We start from the raw sequence: 19000 nt of genomic DNA on the forward strand, positions 1-19000 counted from the left end.
TGGATTTATTGAGGTATGACTGACAAATAATCATTGTCTATATTGAAGGTGTACTTTTACATATGGTCTGTCACAATATTTTTAAAGAGTAATAAGAAATGCACATTCTGCCACAGCTTTCAAAGGACATATTTAATACCTTGTTAGAAAGCATTTATAAGTTTACAGTAATTTTCATTTATTTATATGTCAACATTAATAAATCCTTTCTGAAATACTAGTCTAGAACAGAGTAAAGAACATGCTTTTCTCATTATTTTTGCCTCTATTATTTTTCAAATTCCTTCCCTTTGCACATTAAAAAGAGTTCAGTGCTACATAATGCTCCTTATCAAGGTAGATTCAACCTATCCGATTAACTTAAAATATCACTTTCAAAAGCAAAGAATTCCAAAACCAAATTTACAAGGAATAAAAAAATGACTTTTCATAGATAACTATAAAATCAAAATTGTAATAAAGTATTTCTAATCCCCATTTATAAAATGAAGAAACTGAGGCACACAGGAAGGTAGAAGAATGGGATTAAAATCCATAAAAGATATGAGATACCTAGGATGCAAAATTGTAAATTAAAATAAAATTCCCTTACATATAACCAAAAAAAATTGTGGTGCTGAAAACAGGATATATACAATATAGCTTCTCAAATATTTCAATTACCATGAAGGAGGAAAAAAGGAGAAAAAGTATAATTCTAAAAGAAGCATAACTTTAGAAAAATATAATTCTATAATCTTTGAAAATTGAAGAAAACAGTATCAAAACAAAACACAGGAAAATGAAAAATGTAAATTTAGGCAAGTGGATAATTGATTCTTTTCTTTAAAAATTTTCTTTGGCATTAAAATATTTTATAACACTTAAAAAATCATGCCAAAAGAATTATGATTCAGTTAAAATATATACATGGCAACTACATTTATAACATACAGGGAGGGCACATATTATAAGCTTTGTTACCTGTTAACTATTTTGCAAACTGTAGAAAATCATTATGCTAACAATTTCAATATTCTGTTATTATCATTCATAAATAATGATTGACTATAGATTTTTTAGAAACTCTGTTTATTTAGGACATAATTCAATACATATATCACTCACTTGATTGGCCAGTTGTAGTTGTTCTTGAAGATTCCTGACTGTTTCATCATCTGTACATATCTCATTTCCCATCTCTGTGCCAAAGGGAATGGCTTCCAATTGCTTTTCAACAGTATCTTTTAATTCACTGTGCAACCTTTGGAACAAACAGTTAACAATAATCTAATTTTGGTAATAGTAATTACTGTTTCAGGTCAACTAAATAAACATTTGGGTCAAAAAATCACTATTTACACAAAAATCATTTTTAAGTCAACCTCTAAATTTAGAAGTGTTTTAAAACCATTAAATAATGTGCTATAAGAAAAAATATATCACGATTGTGAATGAATTAAATTTGTCATAATTAATTCAAACATACATAATTCAGTTTGTCCTAGGAAGATTTTAATTTTTTAAAGAGGTAAAATTCTGAAATTATACCTTATTAATTGACAAGTCATTCATAAAAAATTTTAAATATGATAATTTCATCTAGTTACTTAAATAGAAAGGGAATTTTAAATCTTGTAGATTATTGTTAATTTCTTCATTGTGTTTCACAAAACTCATCTGATTTCTCACTCATTCCAGTTTATAAAGCATAGAATAAAATTCTTGATGGTTATGAAATCAAGACTAGAGGATTTACTTGCCAGCACTTTCTTACATAAGCTTGACCATAACTCTGAAAGCCTTAAATTCAACTTGAACCTTACATTAAAGTAAATTACAAGTATTTCATGCTTTGAAATTACACCAAAAAAAAAAAAAGGCATAGAAAGGTTCAACTTAAAAGACTGATTAGGTGTTTATGTCAAAATGATGTACTCCTAGAAGGAAAAATGTTTTTTAATATCAGAAAAACTTAGAAACACTGAATTTATATAATTATAACCAGAAAACATTATTTATAATAAACACACCTCAAAGTAAAAATTTCCCAAAGGAATTGCATCCATCTCTCTAAAATAATTTAAACAGAATTATCTATTAATACTACAATCTCCATTGAAACTAGAAAAACGCAATCTTAAATCTTAAAACATATTTATTGAAAACGAAGTTCATCAAATAAGTCACAAGACAATAACCTCAGGTACCAGTGGGGCAAGGGGAGAGGGGAAAGGCAGTATAGGGATACTGGATTAAGAAGTACAAATTATTAGATATAAAATAAGCTAAGAAGATATGTTGTACAACACAGGGAATATAGGCAATATTTTATCATAACTATAAATGGAGTATAACTTTTAAATATTGTGAAACACTATATTGTACATCTGTAACTTATATAATAATGTACAGCAACTATACTTCAATTAAAAAAACACAAAAACTAAACAAAAAAAAAGAACCCTTAATAGTTACAGGCATATTGCCTATACCCAAACTGCCTGAATTTGAAACCAGTAACTCATTTCATTAGCTATGTGACTTTGGACAAGTTCCTTAACCTCTTTTGGCCTCAGTTTCCCAATCTGTAAAATGTAAATGTCACCTATTGCTTATTCTCTTCTGGAATTTTTTTTTTAAACTATTCTGTACAGTATTTCTATCCTTCTCAGTCTCAGTGGAATTTTCATCTCTCCAAACTTTAACTTTTGGAATTTAGTGCTTGGATGGCTTTCATCAATGTCTTATAGTTTTTGGCACACAGGTCTTGTGCCTCTTTAGGTAGGTTTATTCCTAGCTATTTTATTCTCTTTGATGTGAAGGTAAATTGAGGTTGTTTCCTTAATTTATCTTTCTGATACTTCATTGTTAGTGTATAGAAATGCAACAGATTCCTGTATGTTAACTTTGTACCCTAAAACTTTATTGAATTCATTAATGAGCTCTAGTAGTTTTCTGGTGGCATCTTTAGGATTTTCTATGTATAGTAGACATTTTACCTCTTCCCTTCTGATTTGGATACCTTTTATTTCTTTTTCTTGTCTGATAGCTGTGGCTAGGTCTTCCAATACTATGTTGAATAAAAGTGGTAAGAGCGGGCATCCTTGTCTTGTACCTAGATTGTACATCTCTAGGTATTTATCTGTTTCTTCTTGGTTCTCCATTTTATTGGTGTATAACTGTTCACAGTAATGTCTTATGATCTTTCATATTTCTGTATTGTCAGTACAGAAATATGAATCTGTAACTTCTCTTTCATTTCTGATTTTATTTGGGTCCTTTCTTTTTCTTAATGACTCTGGCTAAAGGTTTATCAATTTTGTTTATTTTTTCAAGGAACCAGAGCTTAGTTTCACTGATTTTCTCTATTTTTTTAAAGTCTCTATTACATTTATTTCTGCTCTGATCCTTTTCTTCTACTAACTTTGGGGGTTTTATTAGTTCTTTTTCTAGTTCCTCTAGGTGTAAGGTTAGATTGCTTATTTGAGATTTTTCTTACTTCCTTAGGTAGGCCTATATTGCTAGAAACTTCCCTCTGAGAACAGCTTTTCCTGCTTCCCAAAGCTTTTCCACCATTCTATTTCTATTTTAATTTGACTCCAGGTATTTTTTGACTTCTTGTTTGATTTCTTCAGTGACCCAATGGTTGTTTAGTAGCATACTGCTTAGCCTCCATTGTTTTTTTTTTTTTTTTGGTAGTTTTTTCATTGTAGTTTATTTCTAGTCTCATAGCATTGTGATTGTAAAAGATGTTTAATATAATTTCAATATTCTTAAATTTACTGAGACTTATTTTGTGGCCTAGTATGTGCTCTATCCTGGAAAATGTTCTATATGTAGTTGAATGTTTATTCTGTTGCTTTTGGGATGGAATGTTTTATACATACATATATATACATAGATGTACATATAAATAAAGTCTATCTGATGTAAGGCTAGTGTTTCCTTATTGATTTTCTGTCTGGATGCATGATCTTCCATTGATGTAAGTTGGGTGTTAAAGTCCCATATTATTATTGTGTAACTCAACACAATTTCTCCCTTTATGGCTACTTATATTTGATTTACATATTTAGGTGCTCCTAAGTTGGGACATAAATATTTACAATTATTATATATTGTTGGATTGATCCCATTATCATTATGTAATGTCCTTCTCTGTCTCTTGTAACAGTTTTTGTTTTAAACTCTATTTTGTCTGATATAAGAATTGCTACCCCAGCTTTCTTTTTGTTTCCATTTGCATGGAAAACTTCTTTCCATACTCTCACCTTCTATCTCTGTGTCTTTAGATCTAAAATGAGTTTCTTCTAGGAAGCATATATATAGTTCTTCTTTCTGTATCCATTCAGTCACTCTAAGTCTTTTGATTGGAGCATTTAGTCCAATACATTTAAAATAATTATTGATATGTATGTACTTACTGTCATTTTGTTTATTGTTTTCTGGTTCTTTCCGTGGTTCTTTCTTCTTCCTTTTTTTTGCTCTGTATCCTTGTGATCTAATGGATGACTATCTTTAGTGCTAGAGTTTATAATTTGGTGTTTAGATTCCTTTTTCTTTTTTGCATATCTATTACAGATTTTTGGTTTGTGGTTACAATGAGGTTCATATATAACTATATTTATAAAGATATATATATAATAAATAATATATATTTTAAATTCATTCATATATGATTTTAAGTTGATGATCCCTTAAGATCAAACCATTCTGACAACCCTGCATTTTTAAAATCCCCTGCCATGTTTAATGTTTTTGATACATTTTATATCTTTTTGTGGAGTGTATCCCTTAAATACTTGTTGTGGAAATAGATGTTTTTACTACTTTTGTCTTTTAACCTTCCTACTAGCTTTATAAGTGGATGATCTATTTTACTGTATGTTTGTCTTTACGAATCAGATTTTTCTTTGCACAGTTTTCCTATTTCTAGTTGTAGTCCTTTCCACTTAGAAAAGTCCCTTTAATATCTCTTGTAAAGCTGGTTAGTGGTGCTGAATTCTGTAGCTTTTGCTTGTCTGTAAAACTTTATCTCTCTTTCAAATTGGAATGATAGCCTTGCTGAGTAGAGTATTCTTGGTTGGTATGTTCATCAATTTGAATCAATTGTGCCAATCCCTTCTGCTCACAAAGTTGCTGCTGAAAAGTCAATTGATAGCCTTATGGGAGTTCCCCTGTATGCTACTGGTTGCTTTTACCTTGCTTCTTTTAAGATTCTTTCTTTATCTTTAATTTTTGCCATTTTAATTACAATGTGTCTTGGTGTGGACTTCTTTGGATTCATTTTCTTTGGAACTCTCTGTGCTGCCTGGAACTGCACGTCTACTTCCTTTCCATGGTCAGGAAAGTTTTCAGCTATTATTTCTCCAAATAACTCCTCTGCCCTTTTCTCTCTATTTCCTCCTTCTGAGACTCCTATATTTTGAATGTTATTATGCTTGATGTTGTCCCAGAGGTCTCTTAAACTGTCCTCTTTTTAAAAAAAACTCTTTTTTTCTTTTTTTGTTCAGTTTGGGTGATTTCTTCTACTCTGTCATCCAGTTCACCCATCTGTTCCTCTGTATCATATACTCTACTGTTAATTCCTTCTAGTGTATTTTTTATTTCAGTTATTATCTTCTTCAGCTCTGTTTACTTCTTTATATTTTTAAACTATTTGTTAGAAACTTCTAACTGCTCACTGTGTTCATTCATTCTTCTCCTGAGTTCACTGAGCACCTTTTTATTTCATAGAAAATTGTTTATTTCACTTATAGTTTCACATTTATCAGCACAGAGTTACACAGTTTTCTCTAAACATTTTCAAGTGTCTGTATTTCTCATTTTGTGATTATTTTACAAACTCAAATGTATGTATTTAGTTTATAATAAAGATAACATCAGATCAGTGGAGAAAGGAAAGATGATTAGAAAATAAAACTGACAGATATTTATAAGAGAAAGCAAATATCCTGAATATAAGGTGAATATGTACTTACATGTTTTTTTTTTTAACAACACAGGCTTTATTAATTGTGATTTATCTGTATTAAATGTAATTGTATCAAATTTTAGCTTCTGCCAGAGTGAATTTTCTTTTTTTTAAAAAAAACATCTTTATTGGAGTTTGATTGCTTTACAATGGTGTCTTAGTTTCTGCTGTATAACGAAGTGAATCAGCTATACAAATACATATATCCCCATATCTCCTCCCTCTTGCATCTCCCTCCCACCCTCCCTATCTCACCCCTCTAGGTGGACACAAAGCACTGAGCTGCACTGAGCATCTTTATTATCATTCTTTTGAACTCTTTATCAGGTAGATTGCTTATCTCCACTTGGCTTAGTTCTTCTGGGGTTTTGTCTTCATTTGGAAAATATTCCTTCCCTCCTCGTTCTGCCTAATTTTCCATGTTTATTTCTAAGTATTAAGTAGGTCAGTTATGTTTCCAGATGTTGGAGAAGTGGTCTTAAGTAAGAGACATCCTATGGGGCCCAGCAGCACTTGACCCCATATGTGGGCTGTGTGGGCCCTTCTGTGTGATGAGGCTGACTACTCTCGGCACACTGGTAGACAAGGCTCATCCCTAGGCTGGTTGGCTGCTATGCCCTGCCTTGCATGGTGGCTGCTGGCCTGCTGGTGGGCAGGCCAGATTTCAGCATGGTTGGATGCACAGGCTGGGAGGTCCTTGGGTAGATGCTGGCCCACTAGTGGGCAGTACTGGGTTCTGGTACAGCTGGTCGCATGACCTGGCAGGGAGGTGGGTCTCAGCCCAGTGGTATACAGATCTGGTTCCCTGGGTGCTGGCTGTGGGACCCAGGGGGTCCAGTGCTGGTGTCAGCCTACTGGTGGGTGGGGCCACATCCTAATGAAGCTGGCTCTGGAACTCTGGAGATTCTGGGGCTGGTCCTGGCTAGCTGATGGGCAGCGCTGGGTCCTGTTGTGGCTGGTGGCAAGGCCAGGGGTGTTCCAAGGCTGGTTCTGACCTGATGGTGGGTAGAGTTGAGCCCCAGGGTACCTGGGTGTGGCTGTTGGGGAGGCCTGGGGTTGGTTCTGGTCCACTGGTGGGTGAAGCCAGGTCCCTGCAAGGCTGGCTGCTCACCTGGGAGGTCCTGGAACTGGAGCTTATCTGCTGTTGGGCAGGCAGGCCCCCAGTGCTAGTAGGCTAGAAGGAGGACTCCAAAATGGCACTTGCCAGCACCAGTGTCCTCATGGTAGAATGAACTCCCCAAAATGGCTGTTGCCAATGTCATCAGGAAGAGTCTCAGTTGCCCCGCCTCTCCAGGAGACTCTACGAGATCAGCAAGTGGGTCTTATCAGCCTCCTTCAAATTGCTGTCTCAGTTCTGGGACTCAGAGCATGTGAGATTTTGTGTGTGTGCTTTAACAGTGGAGTTTCTGCTTCCTACAGTCCTCTGGCTCTCCCATGTGCAAGTCCTGCTGGCTTTCAAAGCCGCACGTTCTGAGGGCCTGTCTTTCTAGTGCAGGACCCTCAGCTTGGGAGCCGGATGTGGGGCTTGGACCCCTCGCTCCTTAGGGAGAACTTCTGTGATTGTGATTATCCTCCCATTTGTGGGTCACCTACATGAAAGTGCAGGTCTTGACTACATTATGTCTCTGGCCCCTCCTACCCATCTTGTTTTGGTTCTTTCCTTATATCTTAAGCTGTGAAAAATCTTTTCTGCTAGTCTTCAAGTTATTCTCATTGATAGCTGCTCTGTAAATAGTTGTAATTTTGGTGTGCCTAGAGGAGGAGGTGAGTTCAGGGTCTTTGTACTCCATCACCTTGGACATACCTTGCAAGGTCATTTTTATAGTCCTGCACTGTCATGCAAAGCAAGGACCACCTATATGCATCAGTAGTTTATTTTTGTTTTAGTATCTGAAGTATTTGGGGTAGCGGTGTTTAATTTTGCAATTTGCAATCCTGCTGTCTCTTGCCTGATGTACCCTAATTCTCCAAATGTTTCATAATTTTGGGTTTAGTTTGCTGTTCTTTTCCTAACCTGTTCAGCAAATTCTTAGAGTCCATTGATTTTCAGACTTCTTTTCTAATATATGCACTTAAGAGTATGGATTTCCCTCTAAAAATGGCCTTAACTGCAACCCACAGTTTTTATGCTGTATTTTCACTATCTATCAGTTGAAAATATTCTCCAGCTTTCATGGTTAATTCCTTGACCTATGAGTAATATTTAAAAGCATATTGCTTAATTAGAAACAGCTGGGAATTTTGATTCTTTTTTTCTTTTCTTTCTTTTTTTTTTTTTTTTTAAAAACTGATTTCTAGGGGCTTCCCTGGTGGTGCAGTGGTTGGGAATCCGCCTGCCAATGCAGGGGACACGGGTTCGAGCCCTGGTCTGGGAAGATCCCACATGCCACGGAGCAACTGGGCCCATGAGCCACAACTACTGAACCTGCACGTCTGGAGCCTGTGCTCCGCAACGGGAGAGGCCGTGACAGTGAGAGGCCCGCGCACAGCGATGAAGAGTGGCCCCTGCTCGCCGCAACTAGAGAAAACCCACGCACAGAAACGAAGACCCAATACAGCCAAAAATAAATAAATAAATTTATAAAAAAACACACACTGATTTCTAATACAATTTTCACTGTTATTAAGGAACAGAATCTGAGTACTTAAAAAATCTGAGAGTTGTTTTCTTTTTTTCCTTTAAATATTTATTTTGGCTGCGCCAGGTCTTAGTTACGGCACACAGGATCTTCGTCGTGGAAGACTGCAGCATGTAGACTTCTTGGTTGCAGCACGCAGACTTCTTAGTTGCAGCACGCCAACTCTTAGTTGCGGCACGCATGTGGGATCTAGTTCCCCGACCAGGGATTGAACCAGGGTCCCCTGCATTGGGAGTGCAGAGTCTTACCCACTGGACCACCAGGGAAGTTCTGAGAGCTACTTTCTGGATTTGTCAATTTTGGAAATGTTTTACATGTACTTAAAAAGAATATGTATTTTGAAGGTGTTAGGTATTTGTCTGTTAAGTAGGTTTGTTAATTGCATGGTTCAAATATTATTTTTTGAGTTTTTATTTCAGTTACTGAGGAGCAATATGTTTACATATCCTGCTATCTAGTGGATTTGTCTGTTTTGCCATTCAATGCTATCACTGAATTTTTATAACCTAGAAAAACAAAAAACTTGAAATTTTCTATTCTGAGGCTTTGTTACTGGGTACTTGCAAATTTTTTTTAAATAAATAAATTTATTTATTTAATTGTTTATTTATTTTTGGCTGCATTGGGTCTTCATTGCTGTGTGCAGGCTTTCTCTAGTTGCGGCAAGCGGGGGCTACTCTTTGTTGTGGTGCACAGGCTTCTCATTGCGGCGGCTTCTCCTGTTGCAGAGCATGGGCTCTAGGTGTGTGGGCTTCAGTAGTTGTGACACGCAGGCTCAGCAGTTGTAGTGCACAGGCTTAGTTGCTCCGCAGCATGTGGGATCTTCCCAGACCAGGGCTTGAACCCACGTCCCCTGCATTGGCAAGTGGATTCTTAACCACTGTGCAACCAAGCAAGTCTCTGGGTACTTGCAAATTTAAAACTGTTATATCTTTTATCATTATGAAATATTCCTATTTATAATATTCTCTTCTTGCATTAAAGTCTACTATGTCTGATATTACCAGCTTTCTTTTGGTTAGCACTGCATGGTTTATCTATTTTCCATCCTCTTATTTGCAATCATTCAATATTCTTATATTTTAAAAATCTGTCTGATAAGAAATACACACTATAACTGGTTTCTTTTTTAATCTCCTCTGATAAATCACTGTCTTTCAATTGCAGCATTTAGTACATTGAAGTTTAATGTAATTACTAATGTATTTGAGTTTATATCTACTATCTTAGTATTTACTTTCTATTTGCCCTGTCCATTATGATTTTTCTCTCCTTTCATGCTTTCTTTTGGTTTTTTTTTTTATTACTTCATTTTTCTACTCTATTATCTTGGTTGGCAGTTATATTATCTTGGTTGGCAGTTACATGGTTGGCAGTTACATTATCTTGGTTGGCACCTGGCTTTACTTTTAAAGATTAAAACATGCATCACTGAGTTATCAAACTAAAATAAATTAGTATTATATTTCTTTTGGGTAATGCTAGAACCTGAGAATATTTTAACTCCAAATGCCCTTTCCCTAAATTTATGATATTGCTGTCTTATATTTAATTCTCTATAGATATTTTAGAGACATTATTATTGTTTTAGAATAGCTGATGTTCATTAGACGTTCTCCCATGGGCAGCATTTCCTGTAATTCTAAGCTTTCATCTGGGATTATTTTCTTTTTGTAGAATATCTTTTTAGGATTTTCTTTAATTTTGCTAATGATAATGCTCTCAATTTCTTTTTATCTGACCTTTCTTCTGATGGATATTTCACTGGGTAAAGAATTCTACATTGACAGTTTTTCTTTAAGCACTTTAAAAATATTCCACTGTCTCCTGATTTCCAGTATCTCTGTTGAGAAGTCAGTTAATCTCTTATTGCGGCTAGATAATAAGACAAGCTCTTTCTGCTGTTAAGTTTTTTCTTTTTCTTTGGTTTTCTTTGATTTTATAATAATGTACCTAGGTACAGTACTTTTGTATTATCCTGCTTACAATGCATGGTGTGTTCTTAATCTGTGGATTGATGTCTCTCTGTCGTCTCTTTCTGGGACTCAAGCTATATGACTTTTAGCTGTTTTCACTATTTCCCATATGTCTCTTAGTTTTTATTTATTTATTTATTTTGTTGTGCATTTTCTATCCCCTTCTCTCTCTGACCTTCATTCTGAATATTTTCTTCTGACTTGGGTTGCATTCCATTAATTCTCTCTTCAGTTATGTCTCATTTCCATTATTACTGCAATTTTCAGTTCTAGAATTTCTATTTGGTTCTTTAAGAGTTTTTAGTTCTCTTATAGAAATTCTCAAAATTGTGTCTTATTTCATTGAACATAGTGCATAGTTATTTTAAAGACCAAACCGTGGATCTGTTTCTATTGTACACTATTTTTTTATGATTTTTTAACCATGCTGTCTTCAATCTTCCCATTACCAGTTCTTTTTACACCAGATATGAGCCAGATATCACAAGTAAAAAAATACAGAGATATTCTGAGGCCTAGAAATGATGTTATCTTCCTCTAAAAGTCTTCCTTTTCTTTTTTCAGGTGGGGAGGGGTATTATCAATCCCTGATCATGTCATTTATAACATCATGTTGTATCAAACATCAGAGTCATGTTTTAGATCTTTTCAGGACTAGTCTATTTTGGGGGAGTCACTCTTACTTCAAAGCCTGGATGTTCCTGAGCCACCTACCCTCAAGTCTGATGGGCTCTAAATTTCAATTTTTATTTCTCCAGCTCCATGAATTTGTTTCGAGCTCTGCTCAGTTTTCAACCACTCTTCACCTCTTCTGACATCAGGAGATATGTTTAAGGGAAAGTAACCCCAAATGCAGGCTCATATCCCTGGATTTCTTTCTTTTCCTGGTCTTTACCCTACAATTCTACACTGACTCCAATTCACTTTAAACAAATTTGATTTTTGTCAAATTTTTGTCAAGATTTTCTAGTTTTTGTCCAGATTCTCTAGTTTTCTCAGAAGGAGTCTCTTACCATCACTCTAAACAAAACTATCTAACTTATTTTCAGTTAATTAAAAATGTTCTGAGTACCAGTTTGGCTGCATCTCACTAGTTTGATATGCTATTTATTTTATGCAGTTTTTAATTTTAGTTTTCCTCTTTATCTCAGTAGTTGAAAATGTAGTTAAAAGAAATTCTTTACACTCACTTCTTGTTATTTCTAATTTATTGTAGGTGTGATTTATGTTTAATTTGTATGTATGTATGTGGTGGGGAGGGTCTGCAGCCCATGTCTATGTAAATGTTTCATGGGTCTTGAAAAACACAGTATATTCCTATTGGTTTATATATGAGTAGTATAAACAGAAAAATATACACACATATACTCAAACTTGTTCTTTACTCTTTATACCTTTTACATTCCTGTCTATTTTTGCCCTTGTTTTCTTTGAAGTATTATCTAGTTGCAATAATATATTTATAAATACTAAGTAAATACATGTTATTTAATTCTCCAAAGATCTTAGCAGTATAATTGAGAAAATAAAGCCATTTAAGTACTGCAAAGGTTTAAGGAATTAGTCTTTTTCAAAGCATTATTTTTTATGTATGGCTACCAAATATTGAAAATTAGATATCAATAATTGTAGTAAGTTCAACAAACATTTGAAGAGATATTATGTACAGGATAGTAAGATAGTTGTGGTCCTAGCTGTATTTATTCAAATATATAATCAAGTCAAAACATAAGACCTGTAAGAAAATAAAGAGGAGAAAGTTCCATCATATTTGATTGGCTTCACAGTAAGAGGAGAAATGAAGAGAAATCACACAAAGCTTTGTAGAAGTAAACAGTGTTACCCTTATTAATAACACTAGTGGCACCACATTTCTCTGCATAGGTGCTTTATCTGCAGTCACCATCAACTAGCTGATCTCTATTTTCTAGTGCAAATGCTAAAAAAAAGAGTCAATCTTATTGGTTTAGTTAACTGTAGAACTGTTTTGCTGAGAGAAATTATATATAGACCACAATTAGGAAGCTGGACAATCAGGAAGTGGCTACACCAACCGCGGGTTCTAGGAGCACACCTCTTTAGCCGAGATCCTGGGGTCAGGAAGTAACTGCCAGAGCTGTTGCCTGCAGGAACACCCTGACTTAGCTCTGACAGAAGCGGCTGCCAGAACTACTGGCTCTAGAGACACTCTACACTTGTTAGAATCTCATCCACAAAAACAGGTTCTCATACACAGCTTCTCCTCCTATTTATCTCCTAATTTAGGTCTCTTACATGTGTTTATCATTAGCAGAACCTAATTCCTACCCTGAACTAGTTTTTAGTTTTCAAGCCTTTGCAGTACAAGGTATACAAAAAGGAGGTTGGAACAGATGTTAAGCCAATCTACTATACCTGCCATAAACTATTATTATAACTGTATAATTTAATTAAATGTGAACCAAAGTGAAAAAAATAAAACTACAAGAGAGTTGGGGTTTTTTCTATGAAACCTAGACTGAATATGAAAGGCTCAGTAAAGATGAGTTGTTAAATAGCTGCTGTTGAATTAGAGGTAGGTAAAATAATTATAATAGTCAGAAAATTTATAAAATCACAGAGGATCAAAAGGAGATCAAAAGGATCTCTAAGTTCTCACTCTTCTTCAAAGAAACTGAAACTGGAAATTATAAAGAATGAATTGACAACTAGGAAGATGGCGGAAGAGTAAGACGTGGAGATCACCTTCCTCCCCACAGATACATCAGAAACACATCTACACGTGGAACAACTCCTACAGAATACCTACTGAACACTGGCAGAAGACCTCAGACCTCCCAAAAGGCAAGAAACTCCCCATGTACCTGGATAGGGCAAAAGAAAAAAGAATAAACAGAGACAAAAGAATAGGGACGGGACCTGCACCAGTGGGAGGGAACCATGAAGGAGGAAAGGTTTCCACACACTAGAAGGCCCTTCGCGGGCGGAGATTGCACGTGGCAGAGGGGGGAAGCTTTGGAGCTGCAGGGGAGAGCACAGCAACAGGGGTGCGGAGGGCAAAGTGGAGAGATTCCCGCACAGAGGATCGGTGCCGACCAGCACTCACCAGCCCGAGACACTTCTCTGCTCACACACCTAGGCAGGCGGGGTCTGGGAGCTGAAGCTCCAGCTTCGGTCAGAGTGCCGGGAGAGGACTGGGGTTGGCAGCGTGAACACAGCCTGAAGGGGTTAGTGCACCACAGCTAGCCGGGAGGGAGTCCGGGGAAAAATATGGACCCGCCGAAGAGGCAAGAGACTTTTTCTTCCCTCTTTGTTTCCTGGTGCGCAAGGAGAGGGGATTAAGAGCGCTGCTTAAAGGAGCTCCAGAGACGGGCGCGAGCCGCGGCTAAAGCACGGAACCCAGAGACGGGCATGAGACGCTAAGGCTGTTCCTGCCGCCACCAAGAAGCCTATGTGCGAGCACAGGTCACTATCCACACCTCACTTCCGGGGAGCCTGTGCAGCCCGCTACTGCCAGGGTCCCATGATCCAGGGACAGCTTCCCCGGGAGAACACACGGTGTGCCTCAGGCTGGTGTAATGTCACGGCGGCCTCTGCCACTGCAGGCTCGCCCTGCACTCCGTGCACCTCCCTCTCCCGGGCCTGAGTGAGCCAGAGTCCCTGAATCAGCTGCTCCTTTAACCCCGTTTTGAGCAAAGAACAGACGCCCTCCGGCGACCTACACGCAAAGGCGGGACCAAATCCAAAGCTGAGCCCCGGCAGTGGTGCGAACAAAGAAAAGAAAGGGAAATCTCGCCCAGCAGCCTCAGGAGCAGCAGATTAAATCTCCACAATCAACTTGATGTACCCTGCATCGGTGGAATACCTGAATAGACAAAGAATCATCCCAAATTGAAGAGGTGGACTTTGAGACCAAGATTTATTATTTTTTCCCCTTTTCCTCTTTTTGTGTGTATGTGTATGCTTCTGTGTGAGATTTTGTCTGTATAGCTTTGCTTTCATTATTTGTCCTGGGTTCTGTCCATCTGTATTTTTTTTTTTTTTTACTTTTGAAAAAAAATTTTATCTTAATAATTATATTTTATTTTAATAACTTTATTTTATTTTATCTTACTTTATTTTATTTTACCCTCTTTTCCTTCCTTCCTCCCTCCCTCCCTTCCTTCCTTCTTTTTCTCCCTTTTATTCAGAGCCGTGTGGATGAAAGGCTCTAGTTATTGCAGCCAAGAGTCAGTGCTGTGCCTCTGAGGTGGGAAAGCAAATTTCAGGACACTGGTCCACAAGAGACCTCCCAGCTCCACATAATATCAAACAGCAAAAACCTCCCAGAGATCTCCATCTCAACACCAACACCCAGCTTCAGTCAACGACCAGCAAGCTACAGTGCTGGACACCCTATGCCAAACAACTAGCAAGACAGGAACACAACCCCACCCATTATCAGACAGGCTGCCTAAAATCATAATAAGGCCACAGACACCTGAAAAACACACCACCAGACGTGGACCTGCCCACCAGAAAGACAAGGTCCAGTCTCATCCACCAGAACACAGGCACTAGCCCCCTCCACAAGGAAGCCTACACAACCCACTGAACCTACTATAGCCACTGGGGACAGACAGCAAAAACAATGGAAACTACGAACCTGCAGCGTGCAAAAAGGAGACCCCAAACACAGTAAGATAAGCAAAATGAAAAGACAGAAAAACACACAGCAGATGAAGGAGCAAGATGAAAACCCACCAGACCTAACAAATGAAGAGGAAATAGGCAGTCCACCTGAAAAAGAATTCAGAATAATGATAGTAAAGATGATACAAAATCTTGGAAATAGACTAGACAAAATGCAAGAAACATTTAACAAGGACCCAGAAGAACTAAAGATGAAACAAACAATGATGAACAACACAATAAATGAAATTAAAAATACTGTAGAAGGGATCAATAGCTGAATAACTGAGGCAGAAAAACGGATAAGTGACCTGGAAGATAAAATAGTGGAAATAACTACTGCAGAGCAGAATAAAGAAAAAAGAATGAAAAGCACTGAAAACAGTCTCAGAGACCTCTGGGACAACATTAAACGCACCAACATTCGAATTATAGGGGTCCCAGAAGAAGAAAGGAAAAAGAAAGGGATTGAGAAAATATTTGAAGAGATTATAGTTGAAAAATTCCCTAATATGGGAAAGGAAATAGTTAATCAAGTACAGGAAACACAGAGAGTCCCATACAAGATAAATCCAAGAAGGAACATGCCAAGACACATATTAATCAAACTGTCAAAAATTAAATACAAAGAAAACATATTAAAAGCAGCAAGGGAAAAACAACAAATAACACAGAAAGGAATCCCCATAAGGTTAACAGCTGATCTTTCAGCAGAAACTCTGCAAGCCAGAAGGGAGTGGCAGGACATATTGAAAGTGATGAAGGAGAAAAACCTACAACCAAGATTACTCTACCCAGCAAGGATCTCATTCAGATTTGATGGAGAAATTAAAACCTTTACAGACAAGCAAAAGCTGAGAGAGTTCAACACCACCAAACCAGCTTTACAACAAATGCTAAAGGAACTTCTCTAGGCAAGAAACACAAGAGAAGGAAAAGACCTACAATAACAAACTCAAAACAATTAAGAAAATGGGAATAGGAACATACATATCGATAATTACCTTAAATGTAAATGGACTAAATGCTTCCACCAAAAGACACAGATTGGCTGAATGGATACAAAAACAAGATCCATATATATGCTGTCTACCAGAGACCCACTTCAGACCTAGAGACACATACAGACTGAAAGTGAGGGGATGGAAAAAGATATTCCATGCAAATGGAAATCAAAAGAAAGCTGGAGGAGCAAGACTCATATCAGACAAAACAGACTTTAAAATAAAGACGATTACAAGAGACAAAGAAGGACACTACATAATGATCAAGGGATCGATCCAGGAGAAGATATAACAATTGTAAATATTTATGCACCCAACATAGGAGCACCTCAATACATAAGGCAAATGCTAACAGCCATAAAAGGGGAAATCGACAGTAACATATTCATAGTAGGGGACTTTAACACCCCACTTTCACCAATGGACAGATCATCCAAAATGAAAATAAAAAAGGAAACAAAAGCGTTAAATGACACATTAAACAAGATGGACTTAATTGATATTTATAGGACATTCCATCCAAAAACAACAGAATACATTTTTCTCAAGTGCTCATGGAACATTCTCCAGATAGATCATATCATGGGTCACAAATCAAGCCTTGGTAAATTAAGAAAACTGAAAGTGTATCAAGTATCTTTTCTGAACACTACGCTATGAGACTAGATATCAATTACAGGAAAATATCTGTATAAAAATACAAACACATGGAGGCTAAACAATACAGTACTTAAAAATGAAGTGATCACTGAAGAAATCAAAGAGGAAATCAAAAAATACCTAGAAACAAATGACAATGGAGACACGATAACCCAAAACCTATGGGATGCAGTAAAACCAGTTCTAAGAGGGAAGTTTATAGCAATACAATCCTACCTTAAGAAACAGGAAACATCTCGAATAAACGACCTAACCTTGCACCTAAATCAATTAGAGAAAGAAGAACAAAAAAACCCCAAAGTTAGCAGAAGGAAAGAAATCATAAAGATCAGATCAGAAATAAATGAAAAAGATATGAAGGAAATAATAGCAAAGATCAATAAAACTAAAAGCTGGTTCTTTTAGAAGATAAACAAAATTGATAAACGATTAGCCAGACACATCAAGAAAAAAAGGGAGAAGACTCAAATCAATAGAATTAGAAACCAAAAAGGAGAAGTTAACAACTGACACTGCAGAAATACAAAAGATCATAAGAGATTACTACAAGCAACTCTATGCCAGTAAAATGGACAACCTGGAAGAAATGGACAAATTCCTAGAAATGCACAAGCTGCCAAGATTGAATCAGGAGGAAATAGAAAATATGAACAGAGCAATCACAAGCACTGAAATTGAAACTGTGATTAAAAACCATCCAACAAACAAAAGCCCAGGACCAGATGGCTTCACAGGCAAATTCTATCACAGATTTAGAGAAGAGGTAACACCTATCCTTCTCCAACTTTTCCAAAATATAGCAGAGGGAGGAACACTCCCAAACTCATTCTAGGAGGCCACCATCACCCTGATACCAAAACCAGAAAAGGATGTCACCAAGAAAGAAAACTACAGGCCAATATCACTGATGAACATAGATGCAAAAATCCTCAACAAAATACTAGCAAACAGAATCCAACAGCACATTAAAAGGATCATACACCATGATCAAGTGGGGTTTATTCCAGGAATAAATGCAAGGATTCTTCAATATACACAAATCAATCAATGTGATACACCATATTAACAACTTGAAGGAGAAAAACCATATGGTCATCTCAATAGATGCAGAGAAATTTTTCGACAAACTTCAATACCAATTTATGATTAAAAACCCTGCAGAAAGTAGGCATAGAGGGAACTTTCCTCAACATAATAAAGGCCATATATGACAAACCCACAGCCAACATCGTCCTCAATGGTGAAAAACTGAAAGCATTTCAACTAACATTAGGAACAAGACAAGGTTGCCCACTCTCACCACTATTATTCAACACAGTTTTGGAAGTTTTAGCCACAGCAATCAGAGAAGAAAAGGAAATAAAAGAATCCAAATCAGAAAAGAAGAAGTAAATCTGTCACTGTTTGCAAATAACATGATGTAATACATAGAGAATCCTAAAGATGCTACCAGAAAACTACTAGAGCTAATCAATGATTTTGGTAAAGTAGCAGGATACAAAGTTAATGCACAGAAATCTCTGGCATTCCTATACACTAATGATGAAAAATCTGAAAGTGAAATTAAGAAAACACTCCCATTAACCACTGCAACAAAAAGAATAAAATATCTAGGAATAAACCTACCTAAGTAGACAAAAGACCTGTATGCAGAAAATTATAAGACTGATGAAAGAAATTAAAGATACAAATAGATGGAGAGATATACCATGTTCTTGGATTGGAAGAATCAACACTGTGAAAATGACTCTACTACCCAAAGTACTCTACAGTTTCAATGCAATCCCTATCAAACTACCGTGGGCATTTTTCACAGAACTAGAACAAAAAATTTCACAATTTGCATGGAAACACAAAAGACTCCGAATAGCCAAAGCAATCCTGAGAACGAAAAACGGACCTGGAGGAATCAGGCTCCCTGACTTCAGACTATACTACAAAGCTACAGTAATCAAGACAGTATGGTACTGGCACAAAAACAGAAAGATAGATCAATGGAACAGGATAGAAAGCCCAGAGATAAACCCACACACATATGGTCACCTCATCTTGATAAAGGAGGTAGGTATGTACAGTGAAGAAAGGACAGCATCTTCAATAAGTAGTGCTGGGTAA

At 36.6% G+C, this 19000-nt stretch overlaps 1 protein-coding gene across 7 annotated transcripts in view; it reads right to left on the reverse strand.

Annotated features, from left to right (window-relative positions):
• The window catches only part of SCLT1 (sodium channel and clathrin linker 1), a 259944-nt gene that overhangs the window by 163441 nt on the left and 77503 nt on the right, over positions 1 to 19000 (reverse strand). For all 7 annotated transcript variants that reach the window (XR_003432283.1, XR_003432284.1, XM_027103710.1 and 4 more), the window contains one exon: positions 1108 to 1243. Coding sequence is in view for 5 of the 7 variants with exons in the window: in XM_027103710.1 (XP_026959511.1) it covers positions 1108 to 1243 (136 nt within the window). In the remaining 2 variants the exon portion in view is untranslated. The remainder of the gene's footprint in view (positions 1 to 1107; positions 1244 to 19000) is intronic.

The sequence above is a fragment of the Aethalodelphis obliquidens genome, unplaced genomic scaffold, assembly GCF_003676395.1.
Source record: "Aethalodelphis obliquidens isolate GAN/ISIS:26980383/991018 unplaced genomic scaffold, ASM367639v1 scaffold6, whole genome shotgun sequence".
Classification (NCBI taxonomy): domain Eukaryota; kingdom Metazoa; phylum Chordata; class Mammalia; order Artiodactyla; family Delphinidae; genus Aethalodelphis; species Aethalodelphis obliquidens.